Source organism: Zea mays, chromosome 1 (assembly GCF_902167145.1).
Source record: "Zea mays cultivar B73 chromosome 1, Zm-B73-REFERENCE-NAM-5.0, whole genome shotgun sequence".
Taxonomy (NCBI): domain Eukaryota; kingdom Viridiplantae; phylum Streptophyta; class Magnoliopsida; order Poales; family Poaceae; genus Zea; species Zea mays.
In genome coordinates, this window is record NC_050096.1 from 239,715,186 (window position 1) to 239,734,955 (window position 19,770).

At 42.7% G+C, this 19,770-nt stretch overlaps 1 protein-coding gene and 2 non-coding genes across 4 annotated transcripts; 1 reads left to right on the forward strand and 2 right to left on the reverse strand.

The window, feature by feature from the left end:
- Positions 1-1,699: 1,699 nt before the first annotated feature.
- On the reverse strand, positions 1,700-1,807 carry LOC111590683 (small nucleolar RNA R71). Its single transcript, XR_004855725.1, has one exon. It is a non-coding gene; the product is annotated as a small nucleolar RNA R71 (small nucleolar RNA).
- Positions 1,808-2,942: 1,135 nt separating this feature from the next.
- LOC100284255 (pre-mRNA-splicing factor 19) lies at positions 2,943-14,542 on the reverse strand. 2 transcript variants are annotated; one of them, NM_001412987.1, is made up of 19 exons: positions 14,263-14,542; positions 14,078-14,163; positions 13,863-13,934; positions 11,747-11,809; positions 11,137-11,223; positions 8,727-8,868; positions 8,533-8,651; positions 8,153-8,269; positions 7,589-7,684; positions 7,447-7,506; positions 7,285-7,359; positions 6,667-6,771; positions 6,464-6,580; positions 6,292-6,369; positions 6,119-6,215; positions 5,809-5,860; positions 3,908-3,978; positions 3,675-3,817; positions 2,943-3,218 (listed from the first exon to the last, which is right to left on the reverse strand). In NM_001412987.1, exons 1-18 carry the CDS (start codon positions 14,273-14,275, stop codon positions 3,687-3,689), a joined length of 1,581 nt encoding a protein of 526 aa, NP_001399916.1. In that variant the 5' UTR covers positions 14,276-14,542; the 3' UTR covers positions 2,943-3,218; positions 3,675-3,686. The 2 variants fall into 2 exon arrangements, with proteins under 2 accessions (NP_001399916.1, NP_001150622.1); NM_001157150.2 differs by lacking the exon at positions 2,943-3,218 and having other exon boundaries at positions 3,259-3,817.
- Positions 14,543-16,010: 1,468 nt separating this feature from the next.
- LOC103645370 (uncharacterized) lies at positions 16,011-16,383 on the forward strand. The gene is made up of 2 exons (XR_002266836.3): positions 16,011-16,216; positions 16,322-16,383. It is a non-coding gene; the product is annotated as an uncharacterized protein (transcript).
- Positions 16,384-19,770: the final 3,387 nt, after the last annotated feature.

A 19,770-nucleotide genomic window follows, 5' to 3' on the forward strand; every position in this document is an offset into this window, starting at 1 on the left:
TATGAGGCACTAAGTTTTACACAGATCAAAGACATTGACCCCTCTTAATAGTACGGCTATCTAGCCTACTAATCCGGTCAGGTATCTTCTCTAAACTCCTCAAGACCGGCAAAAACGAAACCTATATTATACCTTTGCCTTCATCTGATCCACAACCAATGCTTATGATTCTCCAATATTTCCTGTTCTATGTGGTCCAACCCTGCATTCTTATTTCTCCAAGAATCGTTAGTCCACAAGCAGTTGTCATTAATTACCAAAACATCACCAAAGGGGCCTAGATGATTCACAACCATGTGTCACCTTCGATTCCTGCTGGAACCGCCACTAGCCCACTACCGACTTTTGAGGCCAAACTCGACCGAAAACCCGTCGTCCGTAGCGTTGGGAGGTTTTCAAGGATCAACCACCAAACCACCATGAGTATCGCATCGCGTGAGTGTCCCACATGTCCTTGACATGTGTCCCACCAATCCTCGACCTCGTCAGCAACATGGCCCGCTCTGTCACATCCTCACACAAGTACTTGTCCTAGGTGTCAGCCACCACATCTAGTCACCTGGTGACTCTAGTCCCTCGATCAAGTCACAACGCTCATCCTTCATCGCTCCTGGTCCATCGGCATGAACCTGTATGACCTTCACCTTGGTCGTTGACCACCGTATCTGTGCTCCACACTTGCACACCACAAGCCGAGAGACATGGTTGCACAACATATAACTCATGCCTCGATAGTCCATGACTCAACCCGATATGCTGCCCATTTACAATCACCCATCATCAACCCGAACCACAAGGAACAAATCAACCTTGTGTTCATAGTTTCCCCCTCATACCCTTATCTATTATTGTGTTTACCATCGTCTAATCATCAGTGTGTACACTTAGCAAAGTTTATATTTCGATTCAAGTTTGAGTATGGTTAATCAATCTATAGCCTATCTCTTCCATGTGGAAAATACGATACCTAGAATACTCCTGGTGAAGGGCTACAATTGGTCTCTGTGCGCTTGTGGAGTAAAATCCAATTGGCATAAAGCTGCCAATAAGCCTTTCTAGCGTTGTTGCCAGGGAAGCAATATGCCAAGAGAAAGTTAACCACTCAAATTTTTTAATTTCATTTGTATCTTCGTTAAGTTACTACTAGTTTTTAGTGGGCTTATATTGCTCTATTATTCATGGTGTAACAGAGAGGTGTGTGACAGGTTTTGACCTACAGGCAAACTTCAACCACAACCTTGAGGCGCTACTCTAGAAAGCTCATCAAAAGCTTACTCTGGTAAAGAGCTCTATACCAAACCCGTCCGGATCGAGTGAAGACTCTTTGTCTAGCACAATGGCAGAAAAGATCATTCGTGAATTCTCAACTCCATTTGGCATGAACGTCCCCAAAGGGCTTCATGTGGAGAGAGGCAAGAACTTTGAACTCAAGCTAGGAGTCATTCACATGGTCCAGGTGATTTCCTTTTGTGCAAATACCTCGAAAGATGAGAACAACCATCCCCAGCAATTCCTGGAGATATGCAGCACATTTACTATCATGGGTGCAACTTATGACATTATTCGACTATGTTTATTCCCATTCTCACTAGTAGGCAAGGCCATGCAATGGTTCTACCTCAATCATGCGCGTATGGTGTCATGGGAGGCATGTGCTAGTGCATTCCTTGTGAAGTACTTCCCACTAGAGAAGACTAGCGCACTGAGAAACCGAATATTGAGCTTTCAGCAGCTCGCAAAATGAGACAGTGGTGGAAGCATGGGAGCGACTCCAAGAATATATCACTGATTGTCCCAACCATGGAATGGAGAACTAACTCATTATTCAGAGTTTCTTCCACGACCTCAATCAAATTGCACAAGAACACCTAGATGCTATAGCTAGAGGATCCTTCCTATCTTTACGTGTCACTGTCGTTAAAAAGATGGCAATCAATCAAGGGTGAAAGGAAGAAATGGTTAATACACTAATACCCATACCCCGGGGGTTCATCAACTCGAGAGTAATGACATGCTTGATGTGAAAATGGATCTCCTACAAAAAAATACTAGAAGAGCCACCTGCAAAGGAAGCACAACTCGTCCAGGCTCTGAATACCCATATGACATGTGAGGTCTATGGGAAAACGCATCACTAGGGAATAATTGCCCTCAGACTCACCTAGAAGAGGCGAACTTTGTAAACACTAGAGGCAACTTCAATAATGGCAGCTTCAATAATGAAAGATGAGATTCATGTGATCAGTCAGCGCACTACAGACATTCAACGCTAGGTAGACCACGACCACGATATTCTCTAGGAAGCCAGGGAACTTACATATACGTTGTGCCAACACACCCATCAATACCACAAATTACAAGGTTTTTACCCCCAATAGTAGCTTGTTTCAAGCTTGCGGGAGGGGAAAACCTCCTTATCATGGGTACTTCTGTTGCCTCCTTTCCATACCAGGTTGCTGTACTTTCTATGTTTCCTTTGGACTAGTCTCATCGAGAGAGACAAATAATAATTATAAATAGTAATTAAATAAATAATATATATAATAAAAATATATTTATTAATAGTAAAGTTAGTAGTTTAGTTAACCTCCCAATAATAAATGCTTTGTTCATAAGTTTAGCTTATCCTTGGAAATGATGTATAGTTGCTCTACGATTATGATCATTTTGATAAGTATAAATGGTGTGATTAATATTGTTTTGAATGTGCATATATTAAGTGTAAACCAAGTATTGTACTTTGTGGTTGCCATTCATTCCTATGCCAAGGTTGTTTTCAGAGAGTTTTGATTCTTTTTAAACGAGCTAGTCATCCATGTGTTTTTGAGTGTTTATATGGGTAGCTAGATTTTGTTTCAGGTGCGTTCCTAGTAAAAAAAAAATTTAACCGTTCTTCCATCCTATTTATGTGCCCGGTTCTTAGCAGTAAAAAGACTGACGCATACAGCTAACTGATTTTCCATCTCATTTTACGGGCAAGTCGTTCAGACTCTCATTTTACAGGCAATATTCTCTTATGAGTGACAAACAAGCTGTGACGCGGAATTTGAGCGTATAACCTTAAACACCTTAAACAAGTGTGCTTAAACAAGTGTGGCACAAAAATGTGTAGCAATTTTTAGCAAGTAACCAAACAGGCCAAGTGTCACGGGCGCCAGCGGTGTGTCTCCGTGGATTACCTCTCGACAGTGGCCAAATAGACAATGAATGCCGATAACCTGCCATTGATCCATAAACGCACGGAACATAAGAAACTCGGAAACAAAAGAAATTGCACCAACTAGAGAACAACCAAGCTTCCCAGATCACAGTGCGCACTGCACACTCGCAGGGGCAAAGACTAAACGCTCCGACACCAGTGCGTCCATTGGCCTATGTAAAAGTTGACTAGCAAGTAGTAGTACTGTAGTAGCTTGTTTTGAATCACTGGAATCTATGCATAGAACTTTGGCTGTTTAGCGTCGTACACTCGTACTCATCAAAACAAATTGTATCCCCATCAGACGAATTAGTGAGGCCTACAATACAATAATGTCACAGCTTGTTTACACCGACCGAAGCTCAAGCCAGTTCATCGCCGCGAGGACCCTTCTCTCGTGATGTATCCATTTGCACTCAGTCTACCCATCATCAGAACATATTGCGGAGTATACCAGGAGGAGGAAATTAGGTACCATGGATTTTCCTCACTCTGCCGCTGTGGTTGATTCCTCCATTTGGTCGTCTCCAGGGAGGCCAAATATCCGTAGATTGCGGTCCATAGAACCTACGGCTATGTACTTAGCATCTGCTCCGAACTTTACCGAAGTTACTTTCCCTGTGGAAGGGCAAATGTCACAACACCATGTCAACATATACTCCAAGAAAGAATGGCAACAAGAAGACTACGTCAAAAAGAGGGCCATACCTGTTCCAGATAAATCTGGTAATGTCTTGATGAGATTCCATTCGGCCTTAACATTAGCTACTTGGTAGACCCTAGACACAGTCATGAGTCTTTCAGCTTTACAACATAATGTGATCAATCTTCTGTATTGCATAAGCTTTATACTAGGTATATACTCCCTCCGTTCTTTTTTATTTGTCACGGTTTAGTTCAAAAATAAACTAGCGGACGACAAATATTCAAGAACGGAGGTAGTATAATACTGGCTACATCAATGAAAGATTTTATATATGGACCAAGGAGTTCATATTTTTATGCAACATAATATTATTATGATGCAAGTACAAGAAAGTGTCTATTGAGCTTACAACTGTGCCGGACAAAGCAATCAATGATGCATGCTACTTTTATGTTAAACAACATAAGGAACCATAGCATTTCAAACAGTTTCTTGTGGAATAAGCACAATTATACTATATAAAGCACACCAAAAACAACAAATTCGAAAGTAACACCGTTTAAACAAATAATTTGAAACGGATATTTGAAACAAATGCAGTGCACAGTGTTATTAAAACGTCCTTTAAACCACGTTTGAACGTCAAAACGCTAATCAGAGGTTGAGACTCTGAAACTTTAATAAATATGGCCTAAAACAACATTTTACAACGTTTAAACTCCACGTTTTGGCGTTTAAGCGTTCTAAACTGTAAAACGTAGTGTTTCATACGTTTTAGACCATTAGCTACATTGGACCTAGTCCATTAGTTACTTTTGGACCCAATCTCCACGCGTTTGCCCTACTCCCCTGTCCTGAAGCCCGATGGCTAACAGCACACAGCTTTCCTCGCTGCTCTCTACCATCGCCGCCTGAAGGTGCTACTGATGTTGTACGTCGCGCCTGTGGGTGACGATGGGCTCTAAATTTTACACTATGGGCCCGTTTGTTTCGTTGGAATTGAATTCCATTTTAATAATTATAATTTAGACAAAACTAATTAAGTTTATATATTTATATATGTAATATATTTGTATATTATCCTAAATCATATGAGAGAGATAGTTATATACTACATTTATGTTATAGAGGCGTAAGTAGAAGAATGTGCTATAAGTTGTACATCGGAAAAATAACATGTAAATCTATAGAATCAATTTCCATATCTCACCCCATGAATTTGAGGTAGGCTTATATGATAACTTTGGAAAGTGGTGGAATGTCATATTCTAAAAAAATAGCTTATTCCATTAGTAAGATTCCAATTCCTCGAAATGAAAGGAAACAAACGGGGCCTATAAGATTTGAGAATCGGGTCCTATTTCTATTTATTTTTTAACTAACATTTATTTAGGGCCCTACCATTTTGTGAAGAAGCATTTAGATCGTGATCCATTACCACCCCTAGTCGCGCCGTGTGCGCCATCTCCCTCCACGCGGAGTGCGCCCTCTCCTTCTGAGGTGCATGCAGTCATTTCTCCGCGTCCCGTAACGCTGCGCCACCCCTCTCCGTCCATGCCACCTCTCCCCCCACGTCGCCCCTCTCCCTTCGCGCCTCTGTTTGCTAGCAGCCGGTGGCCAGAATCCAGCAGCTGGCTCCGACCATCCTCTATTTTGGTATTTAACTTTGTTATTGCCTAAAATTATGATATATTAATATTTTCCTATGTTGTTTAAACGTTTAAAAGTCAAAACTTCACCCATGTGTTTCAACGTTTTGTTGTTTCAATAACCTAGGCAGTGCAGCCAAATCATCTAAATATGCTCAGAGGAGATAACGCTAGGCAATCAAGTAATCAGCCTACAAACTGGAGGTCTACATACCCTGTCTAGAACTCTAGATTACACAAAGGAATCCGAGACAACATTGGCAGAAAATTCTTGAACTCTCAAATGCCAGTAATTACAAGTTACTAGAACATACCTTATATCTGAACCACCAATGGCAAGATAGTTTCCACTAAAATCAAATTCCACTGCAGGAAAAAAAATGCCATGCATCATATGATTAAAGTCACTCTTAACTCTTAAGAACCAAAACTTTCCAGTTACAAGAGAACAAATAAATTCTACATGAAACAGGCACATTCAAAATCCAACAAAAAGAACAATACAGTATGAAGACAACAAGTCGATAGTGAATTTCATAAATCAAATGACCCTCTCCCGTTAGCTCTAGCTATGCATATGCAAGCATGTGCACCATTCTTGGTTTTCACAGCCAAGTTACTTACCAGTATTTGTTGGCGTATCTGAATCATAGGGAGAGAAGGTCCTAAAATTTCTTAATTTCCGAAGATCCCAAAGCTTGACACCATCATGAGCAGCAGTCTGCAAAGTGATGGCAAAATATTAGAAGCTAAACAAACTTAACACTGTGCACATAGCTTTTATCTAAATTACATACCGCTAGGAAGTAACCATTTTCAGAGAAGGACATAGCAGTGACTGGTCCTACATGCCCCTCAAACTTCGCGACATTCGACTACAGATAGAAAAGTCATTACCAGTCATGTTTCGAGAGCATGACTGCCTAAAAACGATCTTGAATAAAGTGATACCATAGTACCAAATCATACCTGAGTCTTCACATCCCAAATTTTAACAACAGCATCAGTAGTTCCTGTTCCAAGGATAAGACCATCTGGATGGAAAGACGCGGATGTATATCCCTCTTGTCCTGAAGCCTCGCCAACCTGATCAAAACAATCATACACATTGGAATGCATAGTTGCATACTTATGTGTAGTAAGAAAATGTGTGAATGTCTGATGGAGGTAACCTGTGTCAGGCAAGATCCTGTTGAAATATCATAGAAGCACCACGAATTATCCTTGGAAGCACTCACAAAATACTTCTGAGTCGCATGTACTGTAACAGCTTCAACCTAAGAGATTACAAAACAAAAATTAAGCCTTTTAATAACAAGCTACTAATAGTTAAGACAGAAGGCACCAAGCACTGATATATATTATAAAAGTATGGAAAATCAACAACACTGGAGCATTTCACATTTCTGTAATTAACCGCACACACAAATGAGCCAAAACAGTTAAGAATGCAAAAGTAAAAAATGGTGAAAACTATTTACTAAGTTCTTGATAGAAGCATACTATAGACATCCATCAGAAGATGTTTTGCAAAATTATTTTATAATATAAGTTTCACATCTGATAATTTATTCTTACATAAAAATGAATCCAATTAAATATACAAGTAATAAAAGTAAATTTGTAAGTCATGCCAAAAACTAATTACAGCAATTGCAATCTGAATGCAAAGAAATATAAATCTGTGCATATACTAATAGCTGTCTGACCAAAACATTTGTCTAAAGATAGGAAAATACGTAGAATTAAGAATACAATTGTTATAGGATCCTGGCCACCAAAATACTAACCTCAGCAGTATGATCTTTCAATGTATGGACGCAGTTATAGTTTCCATTCTCGTTCTCTTGCCAAATGCGAACAGTCTGCAATGTTTGCAAAGAAATCAGTAATGTAATTACTATGAACTATTATTCCAGTGGTTACTTGAACCTATGGTAAATGGAAATTGCCTTATCTGCTGATCCAGTTACAAAGAGTTGATCCCGTGGAACAAACTTTAAAGTGGTTATCTGTGTAATGGAAGTTACAATGTTACAACTTGCAGGAAACTATATAAGATACAACAAAATTCAAAATCACATGGGGAAATACCTTCTTTGAGTGACCAGTAAGCGTGCACAAGATTTGACCAGATGACCGATCAAAGATTACTGCATTTGTATCGATACCCCCAGTTGCAACAACATCCTGTGAATCCACAACAAGGTAACTGGATAAATAGAATGAAATTCCAGATCAATTCAACTACATTGAAGTTAAAAAACAAGGTTCCCATTAAAGCTACAGCTACATAAATAATCTTGATGAACTGATGACAACTGAAAACTTGTGAATATAATTTGGCATAACTCTATTTTCTGAGAAGGCTCTTGCATCAAGAACAAACACTGGTTTTCCTGTTCAGACATATACATCATCCAGGCAAATTACACTTGAAACACTAGGCATAAAGTAATGGGACACAAATCATCCTTAACCGCTTAAAGCTAAATATGCCAGCTAAAACAAGGATTTTGTAGCATTTAAACAGCCATGTGTGGGATGCTAATTTGTCCATAATTAAAATGCATCACTGCCAGTTATAAGCGATTTATTTTTGTGCCATTACAGCAAATGGATATACAATATCCAAACAACACATAGTAACAAACTAACCTTTGAAGGATGAACATCCATGGACAAAATGCCTGGTTTGTTTGTCTTATGAAGGGGATGGCTGGAGATTTGAGTGTATCTCTCGAGTGCATCTAATGGTGCCAGAGTTGGAGGAACCTGAGAGAAAACAGAAGCAATTACTCCGTAGCAACTAACTCAACAACATGCAACTAAAGCTTAAACTACAATCGAAGGATATGGAACTAGCTCATTAACATGTAATCTACAATCAAAACAACTCAATGCAGGACGAGCTCATGAAGCAAGTTAACTATAGAGAATTCAGTTTTTTATAAAGTACAGCTACCAGTCTACCACAATGAATGTTTGACCATATTTTACCTTTTAATTTAACAATGAATATGGAACACAACACATACCTGTCTTTTCTTACGCTGTGCTGAAAGCATGGTATTACACTCTGTAAGTTCATCAATCATGACAGGGTTGATACCAGGACGAATCTTCTTTCCGTCAGGGCCAATTTCATCTTCCATTGCTGTATCAAACAAAGAATTGAGATACCTAAAACTTAAAATATCAATTTAGATGGAAAACATCAAACAGCTGGTACCTCTTTTTCCATTGGAAACAACAGCTGCAGGAGCAGCTCCTGCAACTGATGCTGGAATCTGTCTCTCAGCTTGAGCCAAAAGTGCTCTAGCCTCATCTCTTTCCTTCTTCAACCTGGCTATAACACGGCAGGCAGCGTCATGCTGAAAGGGATAAAAAAGCAAAGTAAACAAATCAGTTGACCAGATAATGCCCTTTCTGTTTTTCAAAAAAAAGATATACAACCAGAATATATCAAGGTTACAAAAGGCACTATGTGATCTCTAGGAGTGACCTACCCTCAGCCTAGAGCCTAGACACGCCTAGGCGTTACGTACCGACGCATGCTACAACTAAAAGTCTAAAAGAAAAGAAGAAACAGGATACCAGCCCAAGCCCAAGTCTGGAGCCGTATCCCTAACCTCCCCCACCTTATCCATTAACTGCTCCCAGCTCCACATGGCTCACAACTTGCCATGCTGTTGCCACCTTCTATCCCCGTCTCTGCTGCCTGACATCCATACTTCCCCTGACGCAGCTTACCCCACCACCTCTGCCACTGCCCCCAGTCCCTGTCTCCTCCACACCGCCCACAGCCCCCCGTCCCTGCCTCATCCGCCTGTTGTCCCTGCTTCTCCGCCGCCGCTCAACATGCCCGCCTCCTCTACCATCGCCTGAAGTCCCAACACATCCGCATGTTGTCCCTGCTTCTCCGCCACCGCTCAACATGCCCGCCTCCTCTACCATCGCCTGAAGTCCCAACATCCCTCACGTGTATGGGCCTGGGTGGATCTACATGTAGTGTCCATCAAGGACAGCATGTCCGACCGCCGACGCGCAAGCACCATCTCCCCCTCCCCCCACTTCACAGTACCCCACTGTCTAACACGTAAACCTAAGAGTGCAGAATGGCACCTTTTGGGACACTGAAATATATCGTTTAGTTGAGAAAGAGCTCTATAACATCTAATCTTCAAATATGGGCAAAAGGGCCTCTAGCTGAGTTGGTTAGGTGGTCTAAGTAGCACTCCTTAGGTCCTGGGTTCGACTCCCCGTGGGAACAAATTTCAGGTTGTGGTTAAAAAATCCCCTCGTCTATCCCACGCCAAAGCCCAGGTCTAGGGCCTAGCTATGGTGCCGATGTCTGAGTGGGGGTGGGAGTTCGGGGAGTTTCTCGACTTATGTGAGGTCTTCTTCTTAATACAATGACCGGGGCTATCTTACCCCCCGCAGGTCAAGTTTTTTTAATGAAAATCCTCAAATATGGCAGATAATTCTGCCGGTAATAAGAAAGTGGGCGTAGTTCCTTTTACCGAAAAAATGAAGAAATTAAGGTAAAAATAGTACTCAGTAACTGAAACTTGTTGACCACTAGGCGTGACTTCTTCAGATGCTAATTGGCAGTTTACACTAACAATATTTATCATTCAGTTTATTCCAAGCTTAATATCATTGTTACTGCAGAACCATAATCATCATTCTGTATATCTTATTATGCAAAATAAAACAAGAATAGAATCACACATCAATGGTTCACTTTATAAGAACATAATCAGCAGAACAATTTTATTAAAAGAAACAGTATGTCCAGTGCCATTAAGTCAATAACCATTACATATAGCATCCTCAAACTGTCAAACATATGCACAATTAAAGTATACGGCTATACGCAACAGATTTCGGCAGTCAAAACTATTTTTTCAAGATCAATGACTGAAATGCAAGATGAATAGTTTCTCTTAAGGACAGCCAGCGAAAAACCTAGAGTCCTAGACAAATAACAAATGCAAAAATTGACGCTCCCTCCAGTCGCAAAAGAAAATATATTCTCGGGTTGTGAGCAGTCAAACTATCCATTGTCCATAATGTCATTGAATTCAGAAATGCATATGTTACGATTATATTTGGGGGGGGGGGGGGGGAGAAGATTCATGGTATTATAATTTCATCACATTTGAAAGAAAAATACATTCTGGTAGAAACTACGAGTCAGAGTAAACTTTGGGCTTGCGGCAATGTCCAAACTACACTTTTTCAACAACAGAAGGCCCAGCTTTTACTATCCAAAATATACATTATAATATGGAGCTACCAATCCTGATTCAAAAAAAAAGTCACTTTAAAATAAGCAATGAAACATAGTTCAACTACCCAATGATTCGGAATCCTAGCACACCTAATGTTACAATGAGAACTTAAGGAGGGATACTCAGAATCCTTAAGTAAAGTGGTATATTCAACCTGAATCCACTAGACTACTATTCTCCAGCTACAAAGGCATGGAGAAGATCGAATACAAACCCTTGATATACTGAAATCCAAAATTAAAGACTTCAGCTATGCTATAAAATTAAACATTGATAAAATGTTCCAAGCAAATTGTAATATATAATTAGACAGGATACAGAGATATAAATAAGTGAATGTAAGACCTGGTAGAGTGCATGACTAAGTTCTTGTCTTGCTGTGTGTAGCTGCTGCTCCAAAGCAAAATTAGAAAGCATGAGAGCATCCCACTCCTGCAAAATTCAAGAAAAACAAGTTCGGGTAGAGCTATAGAATCATGATTTGCATCTTTGGACAGGCCACAGTAATAATGATGTGTATCACAGATCTATTGTGTATCATGATGATCAGTGCATCCATGGGTGGTAATGGCAATCAAAGTATTTCAAGTGATTCCCAAATAAGGTCAGTTGTTAGATTCACTTAGTTTATTCTTAAAATAAGGTCAGATATCAGGTTCACTTTCAAATAAAAGCCCAGAAAGGCACTTGAGCTGCAAGGTTATTAATATCCTTAGGAACAAGGCGCAGAAAATGCACGTGACACATTGCACTTACACCCAGAAAGGCACGTGCCTGAGCAAGTGTGCTGCGGTCAGAGTGCATTTAGATAGTTATGCTATGCCATACCTTGGCACATACTTTTTTTGCTTTTACCTACCTCGATAACACCACACTTAATAAAACAAAGAAAGGTTGACAACACCTCATTTAGATATTCTAAAATAAGCTCAGAAAAGATAACTGGACCCCTTACGTTCTGAAAAATCCCAAGGAGTCCTGGAATGCTTGCAGCCTGCAAAGGCCTGGGCTTCACGACCTGCAAAGAATGTAGTTCTTGAGTTTTGGCAGATTGGGACAGCAATAATAAAATACTTTAGGTGTACATGAGACTATCAAGGTAGTTAATGAGTATACAATATATGTTGTTGTCCTAATCAGAAACACTAATCGATGTGGATGCAGAAGTATAAACAGAGTGCACAACATCAAATTCCACCATTGATTCAAAAACATATCAATTTAGTTCTTGAAAGTTTAGCATAGCAATCTAGAATTTTAACTTTTACAGGTGCAGATAAAAATATCGGGTGAAGCTATTTCGTGGATTTCATAAGTTCATTTTTTTAAAAAAAAATGCAAATAGCAAATGAAGCTTGAGCATGTCTTTTCAGCTACTTGGATAGGGTCTTCTAACATCATCAGAAAAGAAAACACTAAAGAACCTAAAATGGATCTAGGATTGACCATGTATATGTCATTATAGTCCCATAAAAGTAAACTACAACTCCGCATCATTTTTTTGACACATGTATCTAGGTAGTTAAAGTGAAAACACTGCCCAACCAATGAAAATATCGATATACAAAAGATTATGCAGTGGAAACAAATTGATCCCTAACCTAACAGCCTTTTATGTGCTTTCTTTTACACAAAAGATTAAGCACTACAAATTGATCCCCTAACCTCGCAATCTTTATGTGCATTCTTTTGAATTTTAGATGCATGATGTATAGGCATAGTATGCTGACATTGTCCATTAGCAGTACCCTATCGTTACTTCCAATTAATCTTATTGTGTAATATCTAATTTGGTTTCATCGTATGATGCCAGGGGATCTCCTTGCCACCTTGCGCCCTTGCTCAAAAAGTATCGAGAGCAACCATAGTTATTAAGGCGAGTTAAGGCGAGCGACCCCCTGTCCCCCTTTTTAGCTTTTAAGCGGAAAGGCGTAAGGCGTGGCGACGCCTTACTCATATATAAAGATAGGAAAATATATATAGTTAAGACTAGGTGTTTATAGAAATATATAATATAATATATATGCATGCAAAATTAGGTCCTGAACACTAAGAGCTGATTTGGTGAGCAGAGATCCATGGGGGAAGAATCCTCTTGCTATTCAAAATTGAATTGCAAGGGGATTCCTCCCCCATGGATCCCCTCGGGAGCCCTAATCACCAAATCAGCCCTAATGGATCTCTAAAATATGATATAAAGACCTAATACAGAACTCAAAGAATACAGCATTTTTAAATTATAAACTGTCAAAAGATGCTAGAAAGAAAAAGAGAATGATATGGACTTTATTTGGTAGCCCATTAACTCAGCACAAACCCAGTTTCCACCACACGGCACCCACACGTTTCTTTACCCTAACCTTTTCACTGCTCCAGCAAAGGACGTAGCCACCACCTAGTCTTCCTCTACCAGCAAAGGACATAGCACCGCCCAGTCTTCCTCGCAGCACCGGCGCTCCATCTTCCGCTCCCTCCCCCACTCACGCTCGACACGCAGGCTCAGGTGCGTGTCGGTGGCTCCCATCCCGCCAGTAGCCTCGCCTCCAGTCCTCCGCACACCGGTCGGCGACCTTTCATGGGTGCCTCCCGCTCTCCTCTCCCCTCTAGTGAACTGTTAACAGCGCCGAGCCCCAGCGGCTGCGCTGCGCGCAGCCGGCGGACAGCGGGAGCCAGTATCCATTGCTCCACTAAGGCAGCTGCACTGCTTTGGGAGCGCTTATGCCCTGGTAAATCCCCTCCTAAACCCTACCATTTGGCCAAGGTGCCACCCCATAGATGCCCCGTGGACACCTTGGAGATGCCCTGCTGCTAAGGCGACGCCTTACGCGTCCAAGCAAGGCGATCGGGATGCCTTGCAGGCCAGGCGCGCCTTACCGCTTAAGCGACGCCTTAACAACTATGAGAGCAACCATACAAGACATAATTTCGCTACCGATGTTCATCGCCTACCTCACTTAGTATCAAGAGCAACGTTGTGAAACACATATTGCCTACTGATACTCTAAAGCCCATACCACATGCTACTGGAAACTTTGACTCAACATATTGATAGCATACCAGAGAAACCATACCTTGTTGGTATTGACCGGCACGATATCATCCATAGTAAGCTCATCCTTGGTGATGGGGCACTTGCCATGGTCCTGCAATGTTGTGGGCATCGCCATCACGACATGAATTTAGCATAAACATTGGGCATCGCCACCATGACATGAATTTAGCACAAACATTTTTCCCAATCCCAATAAAAAAATTGCAGCGCGAGATCTGAGGCCAAGCTACGGACCTCAATGTAGCGCTCGATGAGCCGCCGCTCGAAGAGAAGCCCCGACTTCTTCGACACCACCGGCTCGTCCGGCACCTCACCGGAGACTACAGGGAAGCGACACGGGACGAGTTAGCTCACGAAACGACGGATCAGAGAAGCTAGGGTTAGTAGACAGACATGCGAGGGAGGGAGAGGGGCATTACTCGCGCAGATCATGGCGGCGGCGAGGGCGAAGGTCGCGGCGCGGGAGAGACAGCGCGGCTCCTCGAGCAGCCTCCCCGACGGCGAGCTCCTGGGCGGATGTGGTGGCGGGACGGGAGCAGGCGACGGCGGCGCAGAGCGAAGGTTTTGCCGCTAGGGTTTTAATTCGAGTGGAGTGGGAAATTTTGTCATCCTGGCATCTTTTTCGTTTTAGCCCTCTTCAAGTCTTCATTGGCGCCGGTGCTTCGATGGCGGTCTCGACTCTCGACTTGCAGAAAATTGGAAGCATGCCCCCTCGATAGTTTCGCGGTGCCAGCAGGTGTGGGCTTGGAGATGAGCTGTAAGGTCAGCCTAACTCTTTGGTGAACAACTACTAGTGGCTCGTTAAACACTCTAAGGCCTATGTAACTCCTTGAATGGGACTACCTGCACTTTACGGCCCATGTAACTCCTTGAATTGGACTAACAGATAGGGTGGTAATAGATCACGATCTAAATAATTCTTCACAAAATAGTAAGGTTCTAAATAAATTTTAGCTCTAAATAAATATAAATAAGATCCGATTCTAATCCGATTTGATCATTAAATCTTATAGTATAAAATTTAGAGCTTATTATCACATCTACTGTCGGGACGTTAGATCCCGCGGCAACTCAACTCCGATTTCGCTCGTAAAAAAATAAAGTCGAGCTAAACAGTCTATTATCTCTACTAACTATTAAGAACCTATTGTAGACTGCCCCCGCCTCTACGCCCGCCTACCTACGCCCGCCCGCCATCCTGCCCGCATGCCGCAATCCTGCCGCCGCCGCCGCCGCGAACCGCCCGCCCGCATGCCATACGCCCATCCGCCGCCCGCCTACCTACGCCCACCCGCCATCCAGCCCGCATGCCGCAATCCCGCTGTGGCCGCTGCGAACCGCCCGCACGCCCTACGCCCATCCGCCTGCCCGCACGACGCAAACCCCGCCGCGACCATGGCGAACCGCCCTATAGCTCGCCCTACCGCCCGGTTGGGCCAGTCGGCGTGTCAATCTTCGAGATCCACAGGGACGCAGGACGCTGCCGATGGCGAAGCCGAGGAAAACCTGCACCTCGGCTCCAGATCCGCCCGTAGCCGACGTTCGGCTTCCGGGGTGTGTTGTGGTGGGGACAGCGGCGACGGGGTGGCCGGGTCGGGGTCAGGGGTGATGGTGCGGGCAGGACGGTGGTACAGACGGGGTGGACATCGGCGGCGGGCTTCTCTTCTTGTGGACTTACCGCCGCCTTGACCGCGACTTGAATTGCTGGTTCGGTGTCTGATGTGGGCTCATCTGCTTGTTGCAATCCGCTTTCCCCCGATTGATTCTTACGATTTCCATGTAGTTTTGTGTTATCTTCTCTCTCTCTTTTGGGAAAAAAAGGGGTTTCAATTCTGTTGGGCATCGACTCACCGGGTTTTGAGGTTTTTCGTGGGAGGTTTGATCCTCGGTCGATCCGGTCTGTGGCAGGCTTTCATCAAATGTTGCAAAATCCGCTCGCAACTGTAATCGCAGCGCTATTGTCAGCCACAAACAGTCCTTTTCTTGGTTGTACCGCGCTTTCCCCACTGATGCATCTATTCGATCTAACCGGCCTTCGCTTCACCTTGGGCTGCCGCAGATCAGCGACCATGGGAACTGGCAGCGGAGCTGCTCCAGGCGCTCCTCCCCGCGTCGTCGGAGGGCCTGGTGCGGGTCACGCTGAAGAAACAGCCCGTCGGAGGGCCCAAGGAGAGGTAACGCCTCCTCCTCCGCGGCGCCAACGCCCTGGGCTCAGGCGGCGACGACGACTCCGACGTCATCGCGCTCAAGAACTACATGAACGCGCAATACTTTGGGGAGATCGGCATCGGCTCGCCGCAGCAGAAGTTCACCGTCATCTTCGACACCGGCAGTTCCAACCTCTGGGTGCCGTCCTCCAAGTGCTACTTCTCGGTGCGTCCTGGTTCCTCCCCTAGCCTGGCCGAGGTTTTCCTTTTTCAGGACTTGGATGTGTTTTGTGCTAAGACTAGAGTGTGCTTTTGTGCTGATGTGATGCAGATCGCTTGCTACTTCCACTCGCGCTACAAGTCAGGGCAGTCAAGCACTTACAAGAAGAACGGCTTGACTCTTCCTTTCTTGTCTTGTTACTGTATTGTTTTCCCGATTTGCTCGTTGTGGACTAAGATTTGCATCACTTTCGTCATACGTTTGTATTTCCCAGCTGGATTTTGATTGTTAGGTACGCAGTACTGCACATCCTCCTTGATGTGACGTCGACGGGATCTCATCTATCTTCCCGTCATTAGAAGGCGCTACAACAGTCCATGTGTTATCAGGGGAAATGTGAAAGAGACTGTCATTTGAAGTTGGGATATGTCGTTTCAGCAATGTACAGATTTTAAGGCTTCCAAGCCTCAAGCTTACAGTTACCCCCTCAATGTAACTGAGCATTTGTTCATTTTCTTGGCAAATTTAGTGCTTCTGTGATCAGGATTTACTTGTATAACACTACTTCATGCAAGCAAGCTTAGCCTTCTGTAAAGTGACCATTCAATTTTAGGCAATAATGCAGTAGTATGGTAACTATGGTTGGTGGTATTTGAGACATTGGGGGTATGACAAGACTTGTCATCTTCTTTTCCTTTTTTGCATGGCCGGTAACACATGGGTGAAGCAGTTTAACTTATCCTTTTAAAGCTATGTACAGATTTAAGGTCTCCCTAATCCCAAGCTTACAGTACGCCTTCAATGTAACAACATATATTTCATTTGCTTGGTAACTTGGCTGCTTACCGCGGTCAGGGTTACTTGTACTGTTGCATTACTCCATATCAGCAGACTTTTTTTGGTAAAGCTGACCATTCAAAACTAGGCACCAATGCAATATATCATGATTGAACAATTTAAGTTATCCAGTTTTATTTGCTTTCAACGCCATACTTAAACTACGTGCTTTCCTGGAAATCTGGTGTATGGCCTTTGGATCCAACAACCAATTGTCCTAAAATATAATGCATGGTCTTTGGAGTATCATTTTCGTTGTTTCTTAGTGGTAACTTGGCTGCTTACCGCGGTCAGGGTTACTTGTACTGTTGCACTACTCCATATCAGCAGACTTTTTTTGGTAAAGCTGACCATTCAAACTAGGCACCAATGCAATATATCATGATTGACCAATTTAAGTTATCCAGATTTATTTGCTTTCAACGCCATACTTAAACTACGTGCTTTCCTAAAAATCTGGTGTATGGCCTTTGGATCCAGCAACCAATTGTCCTAAAATCTAATGCATAGTCTTTGGAGTATCATTTTCGTTGTTTCTTAGTGGTTCCTTCAATATTGCTAGGCCTGCTTGTGTACTTGCTATGCATTGTTTCTGTACCTTCACCTTAAAAAACAAAACACCATGTATTGCCAGGCTGATAGGGTTGAAATGCAAATGATAAGGTTGCGGTCGGGTCAGTAGACATATATAGTACTTTGTTCATCTATTGCCAAACTGGAAAGTTTGAACATTTTTATCCATGTACCCAGACTCTGACCGGGATAGGTGACCTGTTCACTGATTCGTCCCAAGTGTGCTTGAAACTCTGGTGGATTTTGCCCATCAAATTGAAACAACGTATTGAGACGACAAAACATATGTCAAATTTGAATTTTATCGGAGTCTACTGCTCAAAGAAGCACATACAACGTCGAAAATAGAAACACATAGTATTATTGTTCTAAAATCTGATACATGGTCTTCGGAGTATTATTTTCGTTGTTTTTAACGGTGGTTCATTCAATATTGCTAGGCATACTTGTGTACTTGCTAGGCATACTTGTGTACCATACACAGGCGGTAATCCAAGTACTCCTTCCGTTTCGTTTTAGTTGTCGCTCAATAGTGCAAAATTGAACTATCCAGCGACAACTAAAAAGAAATGGAGGGAGTATTATTCACAGAGCATAAGGACAATGGCCACTGACCACAGAACATTGTTGAATGATAATATCTCTGCAAATCCACCAGTGCAAACAAAGACTAGACCATACAGGTAGGTAAAAATGAAATACTTGTCGCAGCACAAGCCAGTTGCTACACCATTGTCAGTTTGTCACTAAACTTGGAACGACAAAGAAACTTAAGCAGGCACTGTAGCCACTAACTCCATATTACCTTGCAGTGGCCTCGAACTAACGGTTGCCTTTGTAGCACCTAACAGAAACCAAAAAAATAATAATATCAGTAAGTGGTTGCAAACACGAGAAAGAACTTTTCAAATAAAGGGGGTGGGATAAATGATCCCCATATAAATTATAACTGTGTAGCAAATTTGCAACAACAAAAAAAAACACTAAAAAACCAACATCATATTCTCATTTACTATATAATGAAACCATATAAACTTTTAGTATCAATTTATTATAATTCTAATTTCTAAACACAGAGCAAGAGGAAATCTGCCCCAGCTAAAGATTATCCTGGTTATCTACCAATTCCAACCAGGACAAAAAAATCTCTACTACTTATTAAGGCAGTAAGGGGTAGGCTGTCATTCCGTGTTCTGCCATTCTCATTCCCTCCTCCCCACAGAGTCTATTCTCATTCTTGGCTACCATTCCGTGTTCTGTCATTCCCATTCCCCTCTCCCCGCAGAGTCTATTCCCATTCTCGGCTGCCATTCCGTGTTCTGTCATTCCCATTCCCCTCTCCCCACAGAGTCTATTCCCATTCTCGGCTGCAATTTCGTATTCTGCCATTCTCATTCCCCTCTCTCTGCACTGTCTTTCTCATTCCCCCTCCCCGCAAAGCTCATTCTCATTCCCACGTGCATCTCACGTCTAGCTAAAATTAAATTAAAAAACACAAATGTGGTCCCAATAGAATTCGAACTCGTGACCCCTCAAGCAAATATGCTCTTAGCTACCACTACACCACATGTGTGTTTATGTCAATATCTGTTACAGTAAAAATATCTACTACATCTCTCCCAAAGCCCACCTGCTACCCTTGCACAATGTGTAGTAGTAGATAATTATCAATGAGATTCCTGAATTATATTTTTGGATGGAGAGAGTAGTATTTAAAGAAGAGCCTTGCATGCAACTTCTTTTGTTTGAATAATGTTTTCAACTTAAATTCCTTTTTTATATGTGTGACATTTATTCTCAGTAATATTTTTTTCATGGATCGGACTTGTGAGTCATTTTCATAAACCAACGCCAAAGATGAATCCATGTTTCTTACTTGGAAACCCCGAACAAACACCACTGGCAGGAGGCGCTCGTGTTGGCGTCGCTCATCGTCGATGAGAAGAAGCTTGGCGACTGCCAGTTCGACCTCTGGAAGCAGTCCTATGTGGCCGCATGTGCCTCTATGTTCGGCAAGCTCCGGCGCAGCCACCGCTTGGACGCGATCTAGAGCGGCTGCACCGCACTGTCCATCTTCAAACAGGGGACCTCATGGTCGTCGCCAACGCCGCCGACTCCCGGGTTGTTCTGGACACCGCATCCGACGACGG